The sequence below is a fragment of the Phlebotomus papatasi genome, chromosome 2 (genome assembly GCF_024763615.1).
Source record: "Phlebotomus papatasi isolate M1 chromosome 2, Ppap_2.1, whole genome shotgun sequence".
In the NCBI taxonomy this organism is placed as follows: domain Eukaryota; kingdom Metazoa; phylum Arthropoda; class Insecta; order Diptera; family Psychodidae; genus Phlebotomus; species Phlebotomus papatasi.
In genome coordinates, this window is record NC_077223.1 from 96,493,942 (window position 1) to 96,519,300 (window position 25,359).

The window sequence follows — 25,359 nt, forward strand, 5'->3', positions numbered from 1 at the left end:
TACTTTACACAAGACTTCGATTTATAGTTTTTTTTTTCAGCAATAAGTAACTTATTCCCATTTTTACTGACGGGCGCTTCTGGTTTCTCGGATTTCGACATGTAAAAATTGAGTTTCTCGAATTTCGCTATTGTGAACTATTTTAGCATACTTGAAAACTGAGTATTTTCCGGTCAATACTAATTGGTTTCTTTTTCTCCAGTAAAATTGTCCAGGATAAGTTCGATAACATTCCGAATGATTTTTAGTTTTTTTTTCTTATAACTTTTGCAGAAGTAACTCAATCAACATAAAATTTTGTTAAGATGTTTCATTGGAGTTTTCTGCATCCCATGATACCATATTTTTATACTATTGTAACGGTGTTATCACACTAGAAAATTTTCTCAATGAAAAGTTGCTAATTAAAACTTCTAGAACCACTCGAAATCGCTGATTTAGCCAGGACACATTGCTAGAATTGCTCAATGTCACGATGACATGTGGGTTGTCAGATGAGTGATTTTGTTTTTGAAGCATTTCAGTCGTTTGAGTAAAAATGTGTGATTTTAGTGAAGAAGAGGAAGTTCTCATCCTGTACACTGCTTTTGTGTTGTGCAAAAGGACCCGCCAAGCGAAAAGAAGGAGGGTGTGGGCGAGAGATTGGCTTTTAACGCGACCTTCACATAGTTTCGTTGAAAATCTTTATGACAACATCGCAAGTGGAGATTTTTTTGGACACAATGATTTTCTCCGGATGACTTCGGAGGAATTTGAAGAGCTTCTTGAAATCGTATGGCCTTATCTACAAAAGAAGTCGATTTGTGACTCAATTTGTCACAAACGGACTGAAAACCATCAGATCGGTTGCCTCTATTTTTGTATTCTTGACATTTGTAGTCCCAAATGACGGATTTTTGATGTACAGCCTCAATCAATTCCGCCACCATCTCATTTGACCACGAAATCCTAGAAGTTTATGAACGAATATAAAATGTAGATCGAACATATTTTTGTTTAGCTTTTTTCTTACTTATCCTCTTCATCGATCTTTTTCAATGCCTTTTGCCCTTTCTTCTCCATCTCGTTTACGATAAATTGGCACTACTTTTAATCACAATTTCATCACTAATAAACTGGTGGTGGTGGGAGAGTTGTGGTGCAGAAACTACCCGAATGACTGCAATAAAGTAGTACCAGATGCAAATGTAATGAGCAAATTTTGCTCATTATTTGCTCATTAGTTATCAATCGTATTTATGCTATTTTAATCTATTTAAACCAATTTTTGTGACTCGAGTCTACTTTTTTATCACTAAATGAATCGATTTCTAAAAGTTCTTGAAGAAAATTGCACAATTGGGCATATATCAGCAACAATTGATGTGAATCACATGAAAATTTTCATGTGAAATTCTCTAGTGTGATACCACGGTAAGACTTTGTTGGGGCCAACGACTCATTAGAAACTCATCCTGTAGTAGTCAATGGACAACATAAGAATCACACAGACTGACAATTAAAAAGGTTTTCCCTGCACTGCAATACCGACTTTCCCGGAAAGGATTTCGCGGTCAAAATTATTTATTTTATAAAATCTTCAAAATTATGGAACACTTTTGGGGTCCTTAGCTTCCTGGGAAGACGCATCCTTGTCTTCCTCACATGGTTCAACGAGCCTAATATCGATTTTCTCATTCAAACGGTATCCAATGATGCTGGAAAAGTTGCTTCCTTTCAAGGCATTCGCATTGAGATTGAGAAGGGCATCGCATCTCTGCATAGGGAGCTTGTAAATAATTTCTCCTGAAGGACTATAAGCCTTGAGAGCTTCCTGAAGCTCTGGAGCAAGATCTTCAGCCTTGATTGCATCTTTCTTGAGTTTCTTCGACTTTTTATTGGTCTTTCCGGAAGGTTCTTCACTTTCTGGCAAAACATCTTCCGAGAACTTCTGAAGGCTTTCTGGAGCTTCAAATTTGGTATTTTTCCTCTTCTTCTTGGGCTTAGGTTCTTCAATTTCGGATTCCGAAGATATTTCAATCGCAAGATTTGATACTTTTTCATTTCTTTCTTGTTTAATTTCGTCCTTTGAGCTTTCTTGTAAACCTATTTCCGGAGACTCCTGGATGCTTTCTCGAGCATCTTCTTTGTTCTTTTTCCTCTTCTTCTTAAGTTTAGGTCCTTCAGGAGTGGTCTCTGAAGATGTTTCAATAGGAATCTTATATATTTCGTCAGCTGCTTCTTCATTAATTTTGTCCTTTAAGCTGTCTTGTAAGTCTTCTTCCGGAGATTTCTGGAGGCTCTTTGGAGCTTGTTCTTTGTTCTTTTTCCTCTTCTTCTTGGACTTGGGCTCTTCAGGTAAGGCTTCTGATAATATTTCAATAGGTATTTTACATACTTCCTCAGAGGCTTCGTCTTCCAATTTGTCCTTGCTGAAGCTTCTTTGTAACTCTGCTTCCGGAGACTTTTGGCTTTTCTCTGAAACTTCTTTCCTGTTCTTCTTTTTCTTACTGGGTTTCACATCGTCCAGAGCATCCGATGATATATCAATGAAGAGTTCAGCAGCTTCATTGAGTTTCTCTTTCCTGAAGGCTTTTTGGGAGTCTTCTTCCGGAGACTTATGGCTGCTCTCTGGAGCTTCTTCCTTGTTTTTTCTCCTCTTCTTCTTGGGCTTGAGTCCTTCAGCTAAGACTTCTGAGGATATTTCAATCGGAAGATTTGATACTTCTTCAGGTTTTTGCTCTCCAGGGTTTTCCGGAAGCATTTCTTTCAGAACCTTTTGCTTCTTTATTTTCTTTGGAGGCATTTCTACCTCTTTAACTTCTTCTTTTTGTTTGTGGTGATCCTCCGCTCCTTGAGACTCCTTGGGAATTTCCTGGACTTGCCCCTTGGAATTCTTTTTGTTCTTCTTCTTTTTTAAAGAAGTTTCCAGGACCTCTCCAATTTCCTGGCTTTCCTCTTCAATCGGAGTGTTGTCTTCAAGTATTTCCTGGCAAGAAGATAAACTCTCTAGCTCTCCATCAACCTGCTTCTTTTTCTTCTTTAATTTCTTCTCTTTAACCGGAGTCTCTTCACTTTCTTCCGAAACTTGCTCTGCTTCTTCAATTTCCCTCTTCCTCTTCTTCTTTGAAATTTTTCCAGGCTCTTCAGGATCTCCTTGGCTTGGGGATTCAGTATTATTCATTTTCTTCCTGAAATACTCAGCACTTGAAATTTTGGAAAGAACAGTTTGAACTCCAAAACTGCTCGTTGACGGACGATCCTCTTCTAACTCTTCTTTCTCCTTCTTCTCCTCGATCTTCAGGGTCTTCCTCCCAAAGATATTCGCCAAATCCTTCTCACTGTACTGCGATAAATCCTTTCCCCTGGTAAACTTTTTGTAGTGAACTCTTGCTTTTGAATTCTTGGATTTTTCTTCCAGAGATTCCCGATTTCTGGAGTTTTCACCTCCTTCTCCGCTCCTTAGACTCTCCAGCAACTGACCGAACTTGTCTTCATGCTCAGTCCACTGCGAATCTTTATCTTCAAAGCCCATTCCTGAACTACTGTTCTTATAGCGAATTCTTATAAAGTCCTTGGAGCCATCTTCCTTTGCCCCTAGGCCTTTGTCCTTGTTCCAGCCCATCTTGGTTAGCATACGCATTCCAAAACTATTTTCATCTGCAGAGAAAAGGTGTTTTAGGGTCTCTGTTAGGGGGACCTCCTGGCCAATTTACCTTCATAGAGCGGTTTCCCACGTGGCTGCAAAACATAATTTGTTGGTTTTACGGGTTCTGCGAGCATATTACGACCGGTTTAGCACTGTGTATCCTAGAATTGACTACTGAAACACTAATTTAAAGCTTTTACTAAAAATCTGGGTAGTATTTAGCCAAAAAATTAAGATTTTTATTAAATTTTTGAGAACTTTGCACGTTTGTTTTGACAGTTTGCTTTGCAAGCTGAACTTCGTACCAATTTGACAAAGTACCAAATTTTAAATTTGACCGTTAATACACTGAGAAAAAATGGGATATGAAGAGGGAATTATACTTAGTTTTCAACAGAAATAAAGGTAATTTTCGATGAAAACGCATCTCCAGAGCTTATTGAATCCTTTATTGACTCACAGGAACTTAAAAGGACTTGTGCTGTAATAAAATTATAGCATTTTATCGATTTTTTGTGGTTCAGTACAGATTAGCCAGCTGTCAAATTGGTACGAACTTCTGCTTTTTTGGTACCAAATTTATTTACGGATTTTCAAGTAATGTGGCCAGGATTCCTCTTCCCCGGTATCTCAGGGGGTAGTTTAGCGTCTTCCTGGCCACCCCAGTGATATCCCACAGTGAATAATTGTGAATTAATTAAAATAGAAGCTCTCAAAAATTTGGTACAAACAAATTTCATTGAAGCATCTGAAGGTGAATGTGGCCAGGATTCCTCATCCCCAAGTGTCTCAGGGGGTGGTTTAGTGTCTTTCTTACCACCCCAGTGATATTCTCCAGTGAACAATTGTGCTTCAGTGGACCAGCACCCAGGGTCAAAACCATGGGCAGAAGCGGAAGCTTCCCAAGGCCTTCTGAGTGATTATGGCCAGGATTCCTCTCCCTCAGCATCTCAATGGGCAGCTAGTGTTTTCCCCGGAGAAACTTTTAAGAAAAAAATATTTACCAGCAGGGGAAAGGAATATCAAAAAAATCATGGCCAGAATCGGAGCCTTTGACTGGACAGGATGAGCCAGGCTGTGGAGCAGACATCCCGGGACTTCCTTCAGCATTAGAGGTATTCATTTTTCTGTTCATTTTGTTTGTGTTTAATTAATTGATTTTTTTTCTTCTCTTTTCGGATGACAACAGAATGGACGAAAAACTTCTAAAATTCTCTGCACATGTTGCATTTACTTTATTTGCTGATAAAATGTTTGTTTTGTATTTAATTAATAATAATTATACGAGATATAAAATAACTGCCTGGAAAAAAATGATATTTAAAATTGGACTCCTTTCTGGCGCACCGCCTCAAGTGGCGAACACAAATAAATAACTGCTAGAAAAGTGCTCTAGTTTTCCCACTCCACGGCTGCCATACTTTTTCAACAAACGTCGCCATCATCGTCACGTGTTGCCACAATGTGTAAGTAATTTAATAATTGAGACGCTCAGCAAAGCAAAAGTGGGTTATTTCAATGGGGATATAAATGCAAAGGAGACCACTTTTGGTCTGAACGTCTCAATTAATGACATAGATATGTTGTTTTATGTTTTTTTTTATCTTTTCAGATCCGTACGCACAAGGAGGGATTCCATGGGGACCCTACCCCATTAATTATACCCACATGCACCCCCAGGATGCATTCATGGTTCCACCGCCACCATCGCCGATTTCTTTCGGGCCGGGGGTCATTTACTGCCAGCATGACGCAAATTCAGGTGGGGGCCAGGAAGCTGGAAAAGGCGCGGTTGCAGGAGCAGCTGACCCAAAACCTGCTGCAGGTGGCCCCAAAGCACATTCAAGTGCCCAAGAACCTGATCCAGAAGCGGCTGAAGGAGGGGCACAAGCAAACAGCGGTCCGGAAGCGACTGAAGGAGGGGCACAAGCAAACAGCGGTCCGGAAGCGGCTGAAGGAGGGGCACATGCAAACAGCAGTCCGGAAGCGGCTGAAGGAGGGGCACAAGCAAACAGCGGTCCGGAAGCGGCTGAAGGAGGGGCACATGCAAACAGCGGTCCGGAAGCGGCTGAAGGAGGGGCACATGCAAACAGCGGTCCGGAAGCGGCTGGAGAATCCCCAGAAGCTTCAGAAGAAATCCCGGGACAAGAAGAAGAAGGAACAATGGACCGGGTGAGGCTATTGGTAAGTAATTATAAAAATAAAAGTTTTCGAGCCTGTAGAGTGAGAATCCTTCGAGCTGAGGATTTTTTTTTTTTTTGAGAAAAAGCGAATGTTAATTCTGAGCGGCTTATGTTGGTGAGATTCGTAAAGTCGTTAAGAATAGTGGTTGCAAATTCGATTTAGAGCTGAAGTTGGGGGATGCCATTCTGTGATTTCTGGAGGACCTTTTTTGCAACGGATTTCGTCAAATTTGGATTTTTTCAAAGTATTTTGAAATGTTTAAATGGACTAATTTAAACATTTGCATGTCTGCATTAAACTAATATTCATTCCAGAATTTTATAGATAGAGTTTTACGTAGAGTTCTTTCTCGGGAGTTCGAGGAGCTCGCAATTCCTTGCACACTTTGCTACACTTTAAAACTTTGAATTCTTTGAAAATTTGTACAGTAGAGTCTCTCAAATTCGAACGATTTGGGGGTATTTTTGACATTTCTCACCTCTCAAATTCGAACGATATTTTTAAAAGTAACTGAATTTATGTGAGATTTAATTGCACTTTGAATCAAATTCCCGTAATTTCTCACAAAAATGAGTGGTAACATACTTTCTTTTCATTTTATTCGCACATAATGTGAGTAAATATTCAATTAATAATAATAATGTGAGTAAAATCAATTAATTAAACACAAACAAAATGATACAGAAAAATGAATACCTCTAATGCAGAAGGAAGTCCCGGGATGTCTGCTCCACAGCTTGGCTCATCTTGTCCAGCTCCAAGGCTCCAGCGCAGTCAGTCATCTGGAAAGAGAAGAAAAAAAAATCAATTAATTAAACACAAACAAAATGATACAGAAAAATGAATACCTCTAATGCTGAAGGAAGTCAGCGCAGTCAGTCATCTGAAAAAAAATCAATTAATTAAACACAAACAAAATGATACAGAAAATGAATACCTCTAATGCTGAAGGAAGTCCCGGGATGTCTGCTCCACAGCTTGGCTCATCCTGTCCAGTCAAAGGCTCCGATTCTGGCCATGATTTTTTTGATATTCCTTTCCCCTGCTGGTAAATATTTTTTTCTTAAAAGTTTCTCCGGGGAAAACACTAGCTGCCCATTGAGATGCTGAGGGAGAGGAATCCTGGCCATAATCACTCAGAAGGCCTTGGGAAGCTTCCGCTTCTGCCCATGGTTTTGACCCTGGGTGTTGGTCCACTGAAGCACAATTGTTCACTGGAGAATATCACTGGGGTGGTAAGAAAGACACTAAACCACCCCCTGAGACACTTGGGGATGAGGAATCCTGGCCACATTCACCTTCAGATGCTTCAATGAAATTTGTTTGTACCAAATTTTTGAGAGCTTCTATTTTAATTAATTCACAATTATTCACTGCGGGATATCACTTAGGTGGCCAGGAAGACGCTAAACTACCCCCTGAGATACCGGGGAAGAGGAATCCTGGCCACATTACTTGAAAATCCGTAAATAAATTTGGTACCAAAAAAGCAGAAGTTCGTACCAATTTGACAGCTGGCTAATCTGTACTGAACCACAAAAAATCGATAAAATGCTATAATTTTATTACAGCACAAGTCCTATTAAGTTCCTGTGAGTCAATAGAGGATTCACTGAGGCTCTGGAGATGCGTTTTCATCGAAAATTACCTTTATTTCTGTTGAAAACTAAGTAATTCCCTCTTCATATCCCATATTTTTTCTCAGTGTATTAACGGTCAAATTTAAAATTTGGTACTTGTCAAATTGGTACGAAGTTCAGTTGCTAACAGGGCTATCAGGACAGGACACAGCACTGGACAATGTCAGTCTGACATTCCGAAAAAGTTGGTAGCCTTGGGTTCCGGATCAAAATATTGTCGTGTTGGAAAAAAGTTTTTCTAATCAAGTTTTTCTCAATTTTATTGTGAAAAAATACTCTAAAATGGTAGATGAAAGTACTAAAAAGACTCTAGCAAGTATTCCACTTCTGCAAACACGAGCAGGACCCCGTGACAAGGAGCTATGGGTGAAACGACTCAAGGAAGAGTATCAATCCCTGATAAAGGTCAGCATAATTTCCCTTTCACGTGCTCTAAAACTTAGATTTTTAATAATTTTGTAAGAATTTTGCTTCTGTAGTATGTGTCTAACAATAAGGAAGCTGATCTGGATTGGTTCCGGTTGGAATCCAACAAGGAAGGGACCAAGTGGTTCGGAAAGTGTTGGTACATCCACAATCTCCTCAAATACGAATTCGACGTGGAATTTGATGTAAGTTTATCCCATCAGGAGAAAGTACAGATTCTAAGGACTAATTTCTCCACAGATACCAGTAACGTATCCTGCTACAGCACCAGAAATTGCGCTTCCGGAATTGGACGGGAAGACAGCGAAGATGTACAGAGGTGGAAAGATTTGCCTCACTGACCATTTCAAGCCTCTCTGGGCAAGGAATGTACCCAAATTCGGGATAGCACATGCAATGGCACTTGGGGTGAGACTCAATAATTTATTAAGTCTTCTATTTTGAAAAATATCAAAAAAATTGAAATTCCAGCTGGCTCCTTGGCTTGCAGTCGAAATACCCGATTTAATCGAAAAGGGAGTGGTGAAGTACAAGGAGAAGGATGAAAAGTAATCATGCTACAGTAAATCTATCTTTTCCATTGTCTTTTTATTACTAAAAATTATTATTTTTGCTTAAAAATTGTGTTTTATTCGTTTTATTTTGTGAATCTCGAGTAGGCGGGAAGGGTGCATGCAAACTGCATTACCGACATTTCCGGAAATTTTGACAACCACGTTGTTTGTGGTTGTCAAAAAGCGGGATGATGGCGACTGGTCGCGGAATATCTCGAGTTTTAAATGCAAATTATCTGCGTTTCCTGGCCAATCGCACCCTGTTTTCCGTGCAAAAACGCGAAATAAGTGTGTGTATTGTGTGTCACAGTCGGAATGGGGGCTGTTTGGGAGGTGTCTTAGCAGGAAAACGAGGCTCAAAAGGTATGTTGCCACCCGGTTACATCATTCACTATTTTGATGAAATTTCTCCAAAGAAAAGACCATAAAAGTTTCCATTTGTGCAGGAAATCCCGGAGGAGCATTATCCGGAGATCGAGGAATTCACACGAGTAGCCAATTGCTGAAATCCAACTACTACGACATTCTGGGAGTGTCCAAGGGCGCCTCGGCCAAAGAGATCAAGAAAGCCTACTACGATCTGGCCAAAAAATACCATCCGGACACCAACAAAGACGATCCCAATGCCAGTAAGAAGTTCCAGGAAGTCTCGGAGGCCTACGAGGTGCTCAGTGATGATACAAAACGTCGGGAATACGATACTTTCGGACAAACTTCCGAACAAATGGGCAGGGCAGGAGGAGCAGCTCATGGTCCACAGGGCTTCTCCCAGCACTGGCAATTCCGCTCCACCATTGACCCAGAGGAACTCTTCAGGAAGATCTTCGGCGAAGGTGGCTTCAGGCCCGGACACGATGATTTTGCCGAGTCGCAATTTGGCTTCGGTGCTGCCCAGGAGATCATAGTCAAGCTAACTTTTGCCCAGGCTGCTCGTGGAGTCAATAAGGATTTGGATGTGAATGTGGTGGACACGTGTCCCAAGTGCCGCGGGTCGAGGTGCGAGCCGGGAACGAAGCCCGGAAGGTGTCAGTATTGCAATGGAACTGGCATGGAGACAATCTCGACGGGGCCTTTTGTCATGCGCTCCACTTGCAGATACTGCCAGGGCACTAGGCAGTACATCAAGTTCCCGTGCGTGGAGTGCGATGCAAAGGGACAGACTGTGCAGAGGAGACGCATCACTGTGCCAGTTCCGGCAGGAGTTGAGGATGGACAAACCGTCAGGATGGGCGTGGGGAACAAGGAACTCTTCATCACATTCAGGTTAGTTCAAAAGATTTCATCATATTTTAGAGAAAGAGTTTTCCACCGTTTTACTCTGGAGGTTGGTTACCAACGCTAAGACGGCGGTGGCCGATATCACACAAACATTGAATTCTTTGTACACCTATATCTCTGACTAAATTTTTGCTTTCAAGAGCTCTAGCTTAAAAGCAGTAGTTGAAATAAATAATTAAATAAAATAAATAAATATTCCGGTTTCGATACTTTTTTGTTTTTGAAAAAAGTGCAAAGTGCAAAGTATTTTTTTAATGAAATGGAAATTTTAAGCCTTTATGACCTCTACACATTGGAAGCAATTTATGTCAAAAATTGCTTTTTTGAAGGAAATTCTCTGCAGCGTTGTAGGGGGAAACGTCAAATTTCTGTCAAAAACGCAATTTTTGACGAAAATTGCTCCCAATGTGTAGACGCCTTTAAGGACGATTGGGTCACCGGTGACCCAAAAATGAAATTATTCCTACGATCTTCTAAAGTAATGCTTTCCTCTAAAAACTCAGAAAAAGTGATTTCTGATCCCCGATTTTTGACCTTCTCGTCCTTAAAGGGTTAAGGGACGACCATATAGGTAAAGTGATCCAAGTTCGACATAGTGTTAAAAGTTGGACAATTCGCCGGTACAAGTTGGACATGGCTTTTTTCTTCATAAATACAGTACAAAATTTGTTTTTAAGCACAAGGAACCAAATTATAAAAACAAAGCAATAAAAATATACAAATAAAAATTAATCACTAAATTTATCAAGAAAAAAAGCCCTGTCCAACTTGTACCACTTTACCCTAATTTGCTAAAAATATTCCCTAAAATATTTGTTTTTTATTCTCATTTATTTTCTAACTAAATCATAATAAATTTTCAATAAAAAAAAACCAAAAACAAACAAAATTTAATTGCAAATAATAAGTTTTCTCACTCACTTTATGACTAAATTAATAAAAAGCAAAAATTAAAGTTTTTGTTTTAGAACAGTTCCTGGTTTTTCTTTTTGTTAACCCTTTAAGGACGATTGGAACACCGGTGTCCCGTAAAGAAAATAATTTTTCCTGAGTACATAAAGTGATTTCTTCCTTATTGCAAAATTGCAAAATAGAAGATTGAAGGAATCTAGGATATTTTTTGGAAGTCTCCAGCTATTTGCTATGTAGTAAATATTTAAGCTTAAAAATGGAGAATTCTTAAATTCTTATATTGGAAATTGATTTTAATTATTTTTTATACTTCCAATTTTTTTTTAAGCAAAACCGTTTTGGGAAAGGAAACTACAATACTCAAACATAATATTTTTCATTAGATTGAAAATTATCATTCATCAGTAGTAAGAAAAATTACTTAATTTTTTAGCCTATTTTTGTCCCTATCGTTCATATAGACAAAAAATACATCAAATCAGACTCTGTTGACTTTTAGAAGGCCAGATATAAGACCTTTTATTGGTTTTGTTCATTGATTTCTTTTTTATTTCTGATTTTCGGTCCGCGAAAATTGTTTCGTCGTTAAAGGGTTAATCAGAAATAAAGATCAAAATTTAATTTGAACTAATACGCGGCGTCATATAAAAACCTCTTCCAATATTTCTCAAAAAAAAAAATAATTGAAAAATAGGCCTTCCAAAGTGCTTAAATTTCGTCCTTTAAAAATTCGATATTTTTCGAACATAGGTGTAATGTATTCGAATCTGTAATATACCCATAATTGATTTATCTTTTTTCAAATATTTTACTACGAAAACTTAAAAAGAGAGCAGCTACATAATCCACTTTTTCAACTTGTGACACGGCGGACACGGCTAAAGGACAAACAGTAAGAACTATCGACTTCCGCTTCCGGTCTTCGACGACCCCCCCCCCCAACTCAACATAAGTCAAGGACAGTTTTCTTTCATTTCCCCCCAAATCCCTCCTTCCCCACCAAAATCATGTTTTTTTAGTTTATTTCGGAAACGCCTCCTACAATTTCTTTCAGTTTCGGATATGTTTTAGAGGTAGTTCAGGCGCATATCTCATTCTTGGACACCTATGTTCGAAAATCATTTCGATAGTGAATTTTCGAAAATCAAAGTTTAACCTTTTTCCAGGGGCTATTTTTCAACCGATTTGCTTAAATTTGGATTTTTGTTTGAAATTGAAATTTCCAACCCGACTGCATCGGATTTAATTGATCGTGTCATGAGTCGGTAGTCGGTATATAGTACCCGTAATTGATGTATCTTTCTCAATTTTTTTTTATTTTTTCGAAAGCTTGTGACACGGTTGGAGGCCAAACGGTAAAATATTCTGGGTCTTTGACGAAGCCCACCTAAGTCAATATTATCTATGACAGTGTTTTTTCCTTTTTCCGCTCATCCCTGTCATTCCCTCTAAAACCAATATTTTTTGGGTTTTTTTTTCGAATACTTCTCCTAGACCTCCTAGACTTTTCATTGTCGAATATGTTTTTGAGGGTTCAGTGAATTTCATCCTTAGACACCTATGTTCGAAAAAACATTTCGATATCGAATTTTCGAAGATCAAAGCTAAAACATTTTGGGGGGTTTGTTTTTCAATTTTTCAATTTGCTTAAAATTGGATTTTTTTAAGATTTTAAAAAATTTCCAACCCAGCTGCATCGGATTTAAGCGGTAGTGAATCGGTAGCCTACTCATACTCGTAAATGTTTTACATTTTTAAACCATTTTTCGTGTGTTGAGTCCACTTTTTTATCACTAAATGAGCCATTTCCTTTGGGAAAATTTTCAGATTTTTATAATTCCCAAATCTCATGAAAGCTCGCAAAAAAGCCCAGTTTTGAATACGAACATCTCGTTGACATTTGTTTGTTTTGATTTAGCTTCAGAGTAATGCCTAGTGCACAATAACTTTTGTTTTGTAAACATGTTTTTGATACAGTAGAGTCTCTCAAATCTGAATCTCTCAAATTCGAACGCCGTTTGGATTCAAAATGTCTATTGTTTGGGTTATGTTAAAAAAATTCGTGTTGTGGATGATTGAAAATCATATTTCTGTGCTGTTTTCTGAATATTTACTTACATTATACGAGACAATAAAATGGAAAGGAAGTTCGTCACCACGAAGATTTGTGAGAAATTCTGGGCATTTGATTCAAAGTGCAATTTAATCTCACGTAAATTCCGTTAGTTTTAAAAATATCGTTCGAATTTGAGAGACTCTACTGTACTTCAGTGAGAGTGAGTGAGATCTAGATCTAGTCATCTCGCTCGCTCTCATAAAAAATTTTGAAAACATGTTTACAAAAAAAAGTTATTGTGCTCTGGGCATAAAAATGCATGAAAACAACCGAAAACTTCATGAAATCACTGCTAAAGGATATCTTTAATCGTTTGGTGCACAAATTGAAGCATGAAAAGTGATAATGAGGGGTAATTGAAACCATTACCACTTTAAAACAGCAACGTTACCGTTTTCCGACGAACTTCTAACACTTTGCCTGCCTTTACCGTAAATCACAGTTCTGGGCATACCATATCCCCACTACAGGGACATTTTCTCACTGCACGCACTATTTTCACCTTCAAAGAACCCAAATTTACTTGAATTTCCTCTAAAAACACCTTCACTGTGAAATGAAAACAAGTTTTTTTTTTGTGGGAATTCGCTCAGCTGACAACTCATTGGCATGCCAGTATCAGAAGAAAACTCAATGGATGGCGCTGTTCCCCGTATGAACAGTCTGGAAAACTGTTCCCAATTTTTATTTTTAAGCTTTTATGTGAAAAAGTTCAACCAAATTGAACTTTTTCTCATAAAAGCACCCTTTTTTCATATGGAGTTGAAAATTTTCTGAGAAATTTGTTGAAAAATTTCTCAATGGAAATGGTCCATAAATGAATCAATTTCTAAAAGCTCTTGACGAAAATTTCACATTAGGATACATATCAGCAACAATTAATGTGAATCACATTAAAATTTTAATGCGAAATTCTCTAGTGTGATTACCACGGTTAAGTCTTTTTTCGAAGATTTTGTTTAAAGTAACTCTTAAGAAAAATTTACGTCTTTTAGTTAATCACAGATTTAAAGTGACTTTAAAATATTTACGTGAGTAGCGCACACTCATCTTTTAAAAAGTAGCTTTACTGACCAGAAAATTACCTTTTTCTTACGCTACATTTTTGTTTGGTAAGAAAATGTTACTGGGGTAATTTTAGCTAAGAATATTTACAATCTTACAAATTTCTACACTGAGAGAAATCCGAAAAAGGTAAAATAACATTCCGGAAATGTTAATTTTACCCTGCAGTATTGATCCAAAATCGTTGTAAATATTACCCTTTTTAGGTGGATTGGATGTTAAAGTTAATCCTTTTCATGTTAATTTTACCCTTAAAAAGGTGTAAAATTGACATTAAAAAATGTTGATATATTTTTACACTTAAAAAGTGTTAAAGTTATGAGGAAAAAATGTTAATCGCACCCTCTTTTTTCCCAGTGTATATAAAGGATTTTCTTGTTCTTACAAACTTTCTAATCAATATAATTTGTATAGTCCTTCAAAATGACAGAAGACAATTTTTTTTTTGATTTTCCTTGTTAATTTAGAGTTGAAAAGAGCAACTACTTCCGACGCGACGGAGCTGATGTGCACACAGAAGCCACCATTTCCCTTTCACAGGCCATCCTGGGCGGCACAATTCGCGTCCAGGGAGTCTATGAGGATCAAGTGATACAGATAATGCCTGGAACATCGTCTCACACGCGAATTTGTTTGTCCAATAAGGGCTTGAAGCGAGTGAATTCCTACGGAAATGGTCATCACTACGTCAATGTGAAGATCCTCATTCCGACGAAGCTCAGTGCAGATCAGAAGGCTCTGATTCAGGCGTATGCTGAGCTGGAGGAGGATACTCCAGGGCAGATCCTCGGGGTGACCTTCAAGAAGGATGGTAAGTCGACAGAGAAAGATTTTGGATGGGAGAAATTCACGCAAACGGCCAAAGATGAGCCCAAATACGAGCCACATGATAGAACATCCACGCGAGTGTATCAGATCGAGAAGATGGGAATGGGTCCGGGCTTTTGGACAATTGTGGGCTTTGTAATGGTTTGCATTTGGGGTTTGAATTATCTCACGAGGAACGATGAAATCCTGTACAGGAATGAGATTCCGGAAGAATTTAGAAATGCCGAAAGGAAAAGTGTCTGAAGAGCGGGGAATTGGGGAGCGAGCTATAAAACCAATTTATTAAATTAGTAGAAAAAAAATTAGATAGGACACTATTTTTTTTTCTTTTCGAAATGAATGACAAAATATTTCTCTGATATTTAATTCTTTTAGAGGGAAATAAAATGTTGACATTTCTTTTTGGTGACGAAGAGGAAGAAAATGTTAAAATGAAGAAAAAAATAAGTGGTTTTAATTGTGATATTCGGAAGGAAGCAATTTGTTTTTGTTTTTTCTTTTTGCAAGAAAAAACCTCCTCCAACTCCTCACTCTTCGCTCATTTTTCTCCATTTCCCCATTGTTTGGCGATAGAGCATGAAATTCCTTGGGGTGAATCTTCTGCATGAGAATTTCCGGTCTTTATGAGTGACTTTTGAAAAACAGGATGGTGCGGTTCAGGTGTCTATGAGAAAATAAACAAAAACTATTTTCTAATTTTCGAATTTTACTGAAGTTATTGAATTGGCAAAATCGCTCATTTGATAATAACGGGACTTAATTCTAGCCACAAACTGACTTTCGATGGAAAAGCTTTTGGAAAAAGAGGAAAAGAAATGAATACTTTTAGAGCCAAGAAAGATAGTTCCTTCAAAGATTCATTTAAATAAAATTGTGATTGGACTTCGGCCTCTGTGATATCGGATGAGCGGAGTATGTTCAGGATTTTATTTCAAAAATCGGAGAAAAATAATTTAAAAAATATATAAACCAATAAATGAAAAAGGATTTTTTTTACTGAAATTTACTATAAAGATTTTTGATTTTATTTTATAAAAATTTTCTTCGAAGTAAAATAAATGAAATTTTGCAAGAATTGTGAAAATTATAAATTTTCCGAGAAATATTTTTATTTGAAAAGACAACTTTTTTATATCGTATAAATACATATTTCAAAAAGTTTGTTTAAAGCAAACTTTTTTATTTCGAATATCTCAAAATTAAATTAATTGAATTTAATTTCGATTGAATTATGGAATACATTGAAGAAAGATATTTTATATTTTTCATTATTGCTATCTCAAAAGAGTTCTTAGGTTTAATTTATGCGGAAATATATTTTCACTGCAAAACGAAAGCAAAGAAATTACAGTAGACTCTCTCAAATTCGGGCATTTGGGACCGAAATGTCAACCGAATTAGAGAGAAATTCGGGCGTCATGTTTTTTGGAATGCAACGATTTTTTGTTCATTTGCATACTCATATTGAGTTTACATGCTCATTGCTATTATAAATTGCATGAAAACCACTTAATAATGCAAAATCACATTAAAACTAAGACAAATCATGACAAATTTGAGCATATTTGCTTCATTTGATAATCATAATCGAACTTGAAAAATGTCAACAAACTATTTTCGAATTTAACTGCCGCCCGAATTAAAAAGTAGCCCGATCTTAAAAGAGCCGAATTAGCGAGAGTCTACTGTACTGTGAATTCAATGACACTTGAAATCCCTTTTTCCGCGTGAGGGCGCTGCTTTCTCTCACAAGTGGCGCTGATAACTGTTCTCAATTTTTAATTCTCAAACTCGGAAATTTAAGAAAATTGACTAAAAACTTAATAACAACTAAGATTTGTTTTACAAATGTTATTTATCTGAATTTACAAGATCACTGGCGCACCTTTCTAATTCTAAATTGATATGATATTAATTGAAATTTTACCTCTTACTTTTTCAAACTGAAACTGAAACGAATTGATGAAAAAGAAATAAAAAGTTTCAAAGCGAAAAAAAGAAAATTTTCAATATGAAATATTCCAAAGCCATTTTAATTGGTGACAGAACTAATTCTTTTTTCCACTTGGAGAACAATACGTCGAAATTCTTACTTTAATACGAAATCTAATATATTTAACGAAATATTTCCCAGAAAAGTAGTTTTACGCATCAAGAATTAGGGCTGCCTAATAATAGTTAGATGATGCCATTTGAATTATAAATTTTTGTATTTGCAATGTTCATTACTAGCAATACCATTTTAATTCTTTCTGGAGTACTTATCGGTCCTGCTTATCGGAAAATATGTCGCGCCTTTCTATCAATTTCATTTGAACAAAGAAAAATTCCAGAAAAAATAGGATATTACGGTGGGAAAATTCATAAAAATAGGCTTGGCTTCTTACAATGTGATCAATTTTCGTTTTTCTCATACATGTTTCGTATGGTATATGGTCTATTGGGTTAAAAGGAAAAGCCAAAATACCAATAGACCAAAATCCAGAACGCCAAAATTCAGAAAGCCAAAATTCCGGAAACCAAAATCCAGAAAAGCCAAAGATCTCAAAAGACAAAGTTCTGAAAACCAAAATCTCGAAAAGCAAAAATCTCGAAGTTAACATCCTGAAAGCCAAAATCCCAAAAGCCAAAATTCTGGAAACCAAAATCTCGAAAACCCAAAATCCCGAAAACCAAAATCTCAAAAGCCAACATCCCGAAAAGCAAAAATTCTGAAAACCAAAATCTCGAATGCTAACATCCTGAAAGCCAAAATCCCAAAAACCAAAATTCCGGAAACCAAAATCTCGAAAACCCAAAATCCCGAAAGCCCAAAAGCCAACATCCCGAAACATAAAATTCTGAAAATCAAAATCTCGAAAGCTAACATCCTGAAAGCCAAAATTCCGGAAAGCAGAATCTTGAAAACCTATAATACCGAAAACCAAAATTCTGAAAACCAAAATCAAGAAAGCCAAAATTCTGAAAACCAAAATCTCGAAAAGCCAAAATCTCGAAAGCTAACATCCTGAAAGCCAAAATTCCAAAAACCAAAATTCCGGAAACCAAAATCTCGAAACCCAAAATCCCGAAAACCGAAATTCTGAAAACCAAAATCTCGAATAGCCAAAATCTCGAAAACCCAAAATCCCGAAAACCGAAATTCTGAAAACCAAAATCTCGAATAGCCAAAATCTCGAAAACCCAAAATCCCGAAAGCCAGAATCTCAAAAGCCAAAATCCCGAAAACCAAAATCTCGAATAGCCAAAATCTCGAAAGCTAACGTTCTGAAGGCTAAAATTCCGGAAAGCAGAATCCAGAAAAGCCATCATCCCAGAAACCAAAATCTGGAAAAACCAAAATCCTAAAAGGCAAAATTCCGGAAACCAAAATCGAGAAAAGCCAAAATCCTGAAAGCTGAAATCTTGCATTTTTAAAAGTATCCTAGCACGATTTTTGCAGTAAAAGCCTCTACGGATTGGGAGCAATTTTCATCAAAAATTGCATTTTTGACAAAATTTTGACATTTCTACCCACAAAAAGTGCAGAATATTTCCTTCCAGAAAGAAATTTTTGACGAAAATTGCTCCCAATGCGTAGAGGCTGTAATTGCAAATTGTGTCGGAAGATCGACACGATTTATACGGTGATCTGTGCAGTATTGATAGTGTCATAATCAAGATAATACTGATATTATTAAGTATGCACGATTTTAACAAACGATCTACACAATCTTTGCATTAATCGGTAAATATTCACGATTTCTTTTCGATTGATTGACCGATCAGCGTGTTTTTGCGCAAAAGATCGACTCTGCGTTAAAAATAACGAAAGGACCAATTATGATTTTAGCTGAAAACCGATACTATTTTATCAAAGATCGACGGATTGATAGGATTTTTTCGATAAATTTTCGCGCAAAACCCGAGAAATCACAGTAATCGACAGATCGACACAATTTTCGTGAAAGATTGACAAATCGGCACAATATTTGCGAAAACTCGGCGGATTAGCGCAGTTTTAAATGTAGAAAAAATCGAGAAAACTTTTAAAACTTTAATTCTAATTTGGATGAACATGAGTCTCATGTTTACTTACTTTTTAATTTTCCTTTGGCTATTATAAAAACAAATTACAGTTAGTATATTTCTGACACAAAGTTTATTTAAGATAACAAACAAACGAGCAGTAAAAAATTAAAATGAGCAGTAAAATATCTAATTATGGTCAGTAAAAAAAAGCTTAAGCCTTTACAGAAATGTGTCTAATTTATATATTTAACATTTAAAATTGTTGTAGATTAGAATGAAAAGCCCTTTATTTTCCCTTTGCCAAAATTTGGACGTTAATATCACTGTTTCCAATTTTTTTGTTACTGCTCAATTTTAACTTTTTACTGTTCATTTACACAATGCCTTTCTTTAATAATCCCAAATTTGGGAGACACCTAGAACGGCCATTCCTGTACAATTGCAAGAACTTGGTATGAATGGGAATGAAGAAGAGTTTGCTCGAACCAAAAAAAAAGAGCCGTGTTGCTGTCAAGGTGACGGTTTTTTTTCTTTGATTTTGGGCTCAAGAGTGGGCCAGGAAAACAGTAGTGACGAGACAATTTCACGCTGGGCTGATCAATGAGATGGTATCCAAAGAAAAATCCAAATGGTGTCATTACAGGAACCAAAGAAGCGTACTCTGAGCCACAGAATTTGACAAAGATCGTACGGGAGGCCCTCGAAAAGTTTAAGAAGGAAAGTCCCAAAGTTGATTCCAGCAGTGATAAGGAGCCTTTTAGAGAACCCCCAAAGGGGGAGCCGGATAAGAAGGAGACGGAATCTGGTGATGATGTTGCCAAGAGGAGAATCTAAGTTCCATTATTATGCCTGTTAGTGAATAGTAAAATGGTCATTAAAATGGTGTTAAGACGCAGCAATTTTTTTTTTTGGACTTTTTCTCCTATTTTATTGATTACTTTGGGGATTTTTCGGCGAGTCCATGAACTCTGTCCGGAAGTCGTGGCCACGACAATGGAAGTGTGGTGAATGCAAGTTTCCGCCCTCGTCTTCATTTCCCATAAATTCCTTCCTCTTTTTTTTTCTCTTCGACGAAACACCCCTCACATCCTAAAAGCACCTTGACATGGGGGGCGATGATTGCGTTTTAAGCATCAATTTGGGTGGCACTGAGGCCTCTGAGGACTCCTCCTCTAGCCTCATAATTCTCTAGCTGGCCACAAAACAGTGGCAAGATGCAAATTCCACCCTCAATTTGCATTGAGCCTGGGCCTCAATGAATTTTCCACTCTGTGACCTTCGCATTGACTCACAGAGAACATTAATCACACTCCAGCTTGAATTAATGAATGGCTACGAGCCATGTTTGTGAGAAAAATCCAATTCAATTGCCCAGAGATGCTGTGTCGGTGATCTTGAAAGGTGTGTCCAGAGTTGGAAGTGTTTTAGAGAGTGGGGAATAGAGGCATGGCATGGAGATGAGGAAGTTGGAGCAGCTGGTGAGAAGTGCAATACTTTCGCTGATTCTTCGAAGCAAATGACAAGGAAATTGTATATAATTTATTCATGCAGCTAATTAGGTTCTTAGTCACGTCTTTAATCAACTTCTTTTCTCAAATTCTAATTAATAACGTTAATTGCATCAGAATTTTCAACAATTAAATGTCTACCTGAGTCCTTCTAAAAAAAAAGTAAAAAAAAGAAATCTTTAAGACACCATTTCCTTATCTTAACGTTGTGGATGGATCTCCAATATTATCACATGGATAGGAATTTTCACTGAATATGCTTACTAATACTAAAAACATTCTGTAAAATCATTCCTTAATCTCCAACTTTTGCCCAAAGATACGACTTTTTTGGACCAGAGGATGTAGAATTTATGGGTTAATTAAACAAAATATTCTACTAGGGGAAGGTATTCTCCCATCGAATGTTCATGCCTTCCAATAATGTGAATTTTCTTTTAGTTTTCCTAAGAGACTTACACATTTCTATTAAATATTAGTTGGCTTATCATCAATTGTTGATAATTCCGTGATAATTTAGTGTAAATCTCTTACGAAAAGCAAAGGAAATTCACGTTATTCGAACGCATGGACGTTCGAAGGGAGATTACTGTTCCCTATTGTGTTAAATTTATCAATTATCTAATACAAACATAGAATAATACCCCTTTATATCAAAATTTCACATTTTGATTGATTTTTTCGAACTCCGATAGTCACCGAATCCAATGGAGTCAACAGGCCTTGAAATAATTAGTTGACTCTATCGAGGTCCCACTGTACTGTATTCAATTCGTTCTGATTTCTGTATGCATATAGGGAGATCTAGAATTTAAAAGGCCAAAAAGTACTGTTTTTTTTAGTGGTTTTGCGTGATTTATTTTGGACGAGAAGGAAATGACCAAATTTCGAAAAAATTTAGTATTCGTCAAATTAATTGAATACCCTTTAAGTGAGAGGACTAAAAAATGGGGATCAGACAAAACACGACTTTGGATGGGCGTAGGAAAAAAAATATTTTTGGATTACTAATGGATGTGACACGAGGATCAACCTAGAGGGGGGAGGTTTTCCCAAAGGTCTCCAAGTCGCTATCTTTGACCACTTGACCTTTAGCTCTGATAACGGCCAAGCTAACGAACTAAACAAGGGGTTAGCGTGAGCAGAAATTTCGAGTTTAAGATTTGTTAATTAATTCTACCAAATATAAAAAGCGATCTTCTCAATTCTGAGAGTAAGAAAGCTTTAAGATTTTTATTAAGTATTTGGTGTCAAAAGTCAAGATTTCTAATTTTGAATTCTGGGAGCAAGGAAGGAACCTCCACGCGTATTTAGGGGTTTTATTGGTGCTCCTGGACAGAAAACAAGAAAATGTCACTAATCTCAGGGTATTCTAGACTAGACAAAAAAAATTTTACTTTGTATTGTAAAATCAGAAAATTATTCTACATAGAAGGTTGTTTAGCTACCTCTAAACAGCATCCGATCGTAATTGTCATCGAAAAAAAAAATTGTGTCATCATGTATGTAGAGCACCTAAAGTATCCGGAGATTAGTGCCTTTGTTTTCCTTTTTGAAACACCCTAGTGGACAGTCCCCAGGGGCTGACTTATCCTTACACCACTACACTCTCGACACGATTAATAAGATGGTCAAAACTATATGGGCTCTGACCTTGGAATCGCCACAAGCGAGAGTAAGTGAATTTTGTAGGTATTGATATAAAATTAAAAAATTACTGAGGTCCAGGTCAATAAACGCTGGGAGTTCTTGTAAAAAAAACCCTTATCCTTCTCAAAAATCACTGTTCTGTCAACGAATTATGGCAGAATGTCTGAAGCGATCTTAATGAAATCCCTCACAAACCCTCACAAAGAATGTTTCGGTTGAGCTTGACTAAATAAGAAAAAATTGAATATAACACTCATTTTCTAGATTTTTGAATGCATTATTGATTGCTTTTATATGTAGAGTCAAAGGCTAAAAGATTCTAGTATTTCTCAACTGAATGGCACTAGAGTGAAAGGAACACCTATTGACACTTTAAGAACTCGTATTAGGATCTATTGACTCCCCACTCTGTACCTTGGAATACGAAATTTGAACATTTATCCTTAGCGAAAAACGTAAATGAAGAACGCCATATTACTTACATTTTATTATAGAGTATAGACATTTCAACATTTTGCCAAAAGTGTCAAAAGGTGTTCCCTGTCGAAGAGGTATTCATTCGACCCTATGCCTTTCTATATTAATGGACTTTATAAATTCTTGTACGACCAACGTTAGTGGCGCTTCGGTTCCGGTGATGCATCTAAAACTGACTGAGAAAATTCTTTTTTTTAAAGCCTTATAGAATGGGTAGCATTTGATACAGCCTCAGAGTAAACGGAGTGATTTAGTGCAAAAATGGTGATATTGTAGTTTAATTGGCATTTTATTTATAATTTCGTTAAGGCACTTCTCGACTAATCGATGGGTTTATGCAATTTTTTTAGCCCGTTTCACTGATAAAAATAAAAGGATCAAATTGATCCAATTTTGATCCTATTGCAAAAGATGAATCAAATTAACATGTTCTAATATGATAAATGTGCAAGTGCATTCAACGTTTCAAATTCGATCCATCCTGTGCTAAAGGGCCAAATTTGTATCAATTTGATCCTTTTATTTTTATCAGTGTTATACACTATACAGTTCGATTTTGGCCTTTTCTAAGATTTTTCTTAAATTTCACTCCAATTTTTAATGCTATTTTGGCTATTTTGATACTAAAGATTTAATTCCATATAGGGGAAGTGCTTATAATTTTGGACAGTCTGCATATAAGCATCGATATCCTAAGTTTGAAGTGCCATATTTTCAATACTAATTGACTTTTCTTGTTACTCTCTTTTCAGAAGGATTGTTTAGAAACTTGGCAAGCTATTTATCATCTTATTTTTACTAAAATTAGTTTTAATACGTTTAAAAATGAATTGATATGTAGAGGTGAATTTGACTCTTATTTTGGACAACTTGGTTATTAATTTTTACAACTTGTCTGTAAATTTGGACAGATAATCCGCCTCAACAGGATGCCCATTGTTCTTCATTTTATGAACCAATCTTACCAAGTCCTCTTCCTGTTCATGTAAGGGAAACGTGGAATGTCACAAGAAGCCCAGAAACTTTCCATATCATTCATTAAAGTGAGTTGACTTCGGTACTCCAAGTACGTGCGGATTCGCTCATTCCCTGCCCTTTCCGGGAGCCTTTCAAGGCATTTCTCACTGCATCTCTTTCGTAGAGATGATGCTCCTTCATTTCTCCAGGCATTTGTCCAACCTAGTCATCACAAAAGCTAAAACTTCACGAAATTTCGTGAGAAAAACACCTGTCCAAAATAAGAATCATCACCTCACTGGTGAATGTCTTAAAAAATTTCCCATTTTTCACACGAAAAATATAATTCACAAGGCAAATCTCACTTCAGGTCAAATGTACAAATCATCAGTAACGTGAATCAACACAATATTCAATGAATATTCAATAATATCACTCAAAAACAGCGAACAAACTTTGTTAGTACTTCACTACAGATAAATAAGAACTGAAGTAAACACGAAGTTCTGTCATATTTCTCGTAAGCTATTGCTCACACTGAATTTTCAACAAATCAATTTCAACTCAAATCATATTCAAATTTTAACGTATTTAGTGTTAAAATATTCCAAAAAGAACAAATATTTAGATAGAATTCATTATTCATCAAATATTGGAATAAAAATCCATCATTTTAATCAATTTATTTTTAGTGTCCAATGTTATCCTCAAAGTGTCCAAAATAAGAAACTGGACAAAATTAGAAGCATTTCCCCTAAGTCAATCAAATTCATCAGCATTACTATGCTGTAATAATAATTAATGCAAGCTGGCTTTATGGAAGAAAATATAGAAGTTTATGGCCTATACGGATGATTATTTATTCGAATTATAAAACTCCATTCTAGGACCAAGACTTCTGCAATTAAATATTTTACATCAAGATGTAAATGTTGAGTGTAGAGTGGAGTAGTTTACGCAGTGCAACGTTTTTCTTTATAAATCTTGTGAGAAAAGCTCATTTTCCTAATGTATTGGCTGCAATTCTTGTAGGTTCTTGATAACCCTAAGCGAGTATACATATGCTTAAATACGTGAATGAAATCTCCATTTTTCCCTACATACAATTTATTATTCTTAACATTATTAATCTCTAAATTTAAAGAAAATAAATTTCAATTATTCCGAACACCGAAAAGGTCAGTTCCTATTTGAAATCAGTGAAATCTGAACCTGAAGCTTTATCAAACAAAACCAATCTTCACTTCCAAAACATTTCAATTAGATCATATGCCGAATTTCCTCTGCTTATCTGTGTATAAAGTCTCGCAACTCTGCGCGTATAATTTCGATTGTGTAAGTAAACAATAAAGGTAACGATTAATCGAGGCGGAAGCCAAAGAGTCTGCTGGAGAGCTTTAAAGTTACATCGCTCTGGAGTCTAATAAGAAAATAATCTCCAGAGCGTGGGAACAGAGCAGTGATAATGACAAGTTCGAATTACCGAGAACTGGGTGTGTTGAGATAGATCTCATCGATCGTCCCAAGGAGCGTTCTGTTGATGATCAACAACTTCACTGAGTCACGGTCATCAGTTTTAATCCAGGCAAAGGCTATCATTTGTTTACGCGTGATTTTAATTGTTGAATTGCGCAAAAGAACAACCGGACTTTATGTTCTTGTTGGACATTTATTGCACTTCCTCCCATTTGGATTTTTTTTGTTAATATTAAATTCTGCTACAAGTTTGATAAAAAGTTGAATGGGTGATTCATGAAAAATTTGATGATTGATTCTCATGGTATAATTATATTCTATAAAAATTGTTTGTAATTTTGTCCACATTTTTGTGCTAAAGCTAATTTCCATTTTGAAGCAAAAAGCAGAGTTTTCAGTTTAAGGTGACAAATTACGTGATTTTTTCCCAAAGAAACATGCGCAAGTCACTTAATTGTCTCCACTTGGATGTGTTTTTATGCTTTTTTTCTTGCATCTCAATTGAGGCAATATCTCTCTAAATGGTCATCCTATTGACACTGAACTCCTTATAGAAAGTTTTTAAAGCTCTCAAATGAAACCAGTGATAAGCTTGTTTGAACTCATGGTGTATGAGATTCTTAAAGGTGAGTTAAATTGCATTAGAGGA

General features: G+C 36.6%; 3 protein-coding genes across 4 annotated transcripts; 2 read left to right on the top strand and 1 right to left on the bottom strand.

The window, feature by feature from the left end:
• Positions 1-1,507: 1,507 nt before the first annotated feature.
• LOC129802573 (muscle M-line assembly protein unc-89) lies at positions 1,508-3,929 on the bottom strand. The gene is made up of 2 exons (XM_055848502.1): positions 3,696-3,929; positions 1,508-3,639 (listed from the first exon to the last, which is right to left on the bottom strand). The coding sequence occupies exons 1-2, from the start codon at positions 3,760-3,762 to the stop codon at positions 1,586-1,588; spliced, it is 2,121 nt and encodes a 706-aa protein (XP_055704477.1). The 5' UTR covers positions 3,763-3,929; the 3' UTR covers positions 1,508-1,585.
• A 3,696-nt stretch (positions 3,930-7,625) lies between these two features.
• Positions 7,626-8,501, top strand: LOC129802574 (ubiquitin-fold modifier-conjugating enzyme 1). Its single transcript, XM_055848503.1, has 4 exons — positions 7,626-7,857; positions 7,932-8,063; positions 8,119-8,286; positions 8,350-8,501. Exons 1-4 carry the CDS (start codon positions 7,735-7,737, stop codon positions 8,428-8,430), a joined length of 504 nt encoding a protein of 167 aa, XP_055704478.1. The 5' UTR covers positions 7,626-7,734; the 3' UTR covers positions 8,431-8,501.
• A 92-nt stretch (positions 8,502-8,593) lies between these two features.
• LOC129802575 (protein tumorous imaginal discs, mitochondrial-like) lies at positions 8,594-19,537 on the top strand. Of its 2 annotated transcripts, XM_055848505.1 has the most exons (4): positions 8,594-8,795; positions 8,879-9,695; positions 14,271-14,614; positions 19,286-19,537. In XM_055848505.1, the coding sequence occupies exons 1-4, from the start codon at positions 8,621-8,623 to the stop codon at positions 19,474-19,476; spliced, it is 1,527 nt and encodes a 508-aa protein (XP_055704480.1). In that variant the 5' UTR covers positions 8,594-8,620; the 3' UTR covers positions 19,477-19,537. The 2 variants fall into 2 exon arrangements, with proteins under 2 accessions (XP_055704480.1, XP_055704479.1); XM_055848504.1 differs by lacking the exon at positions 19,286-19,537 and having other exon boundaries at positions 14,271-15,615.
• Positions 19,538-25,359: the final 5,822 nt, after the last annotated feature.

Coding starts and splice junctions, on each gene's coding strand:
- LOC129802573 (XM_055848502.1), bottom strand. CDS start 3,762: ATGCTCGCAGAACCCGTAAAACCAACAAATTATGTTTTGCAGCCACGT. Junction 3,640..3,695: donor TGGGAAACCGCTCTATGAAG/GTAAATTGGCCA, acceptor TTTTCTCTGCAG/ATGAAAATAGTTTTGGAATG.
- LOC129802575 (XM_055848504.1), top strand. CDS start 8,621: ATGATGGCGACTGGTCGCGGAATATCTCGAGTTTTAAATGCAAATTAT. Junction 8,796..8,878: donor AGGAAAACGAGGCTCAAAAG/GTATGTTGCCAC, acceptor CCATTTGTGCAG/GAAATCCCGGAGGAGCATTA. Junction 9,696..14,270: donor GAACTCTTCATCACATTCAG/GTTAGTTCAAAA, acceptor TTGTTAATTTAG/AGTTGAAAAGAGCAACTACT.
- LOC129802574 (XM_055848503.1), top strand. CDS start 7,735: ATGGTAGATGAAAGTACTAAAAAGACTCTAGCAAGTATTCCACTTCTG. Junction 8,064..8,118: donor AATTCGACGTGGAATTTGAT/GTAAGTTTATCC, acceptor ATTTCTCCACAG/ATACCAGTAACGTATCCTGC. Junction 8,287..8,349: donor CACATGCAATGGCACTTGGG/GTGAGACTCAAT, acceptor TTGAAATTCCAG/CTGGCTCCTTGGCTTGCAGT.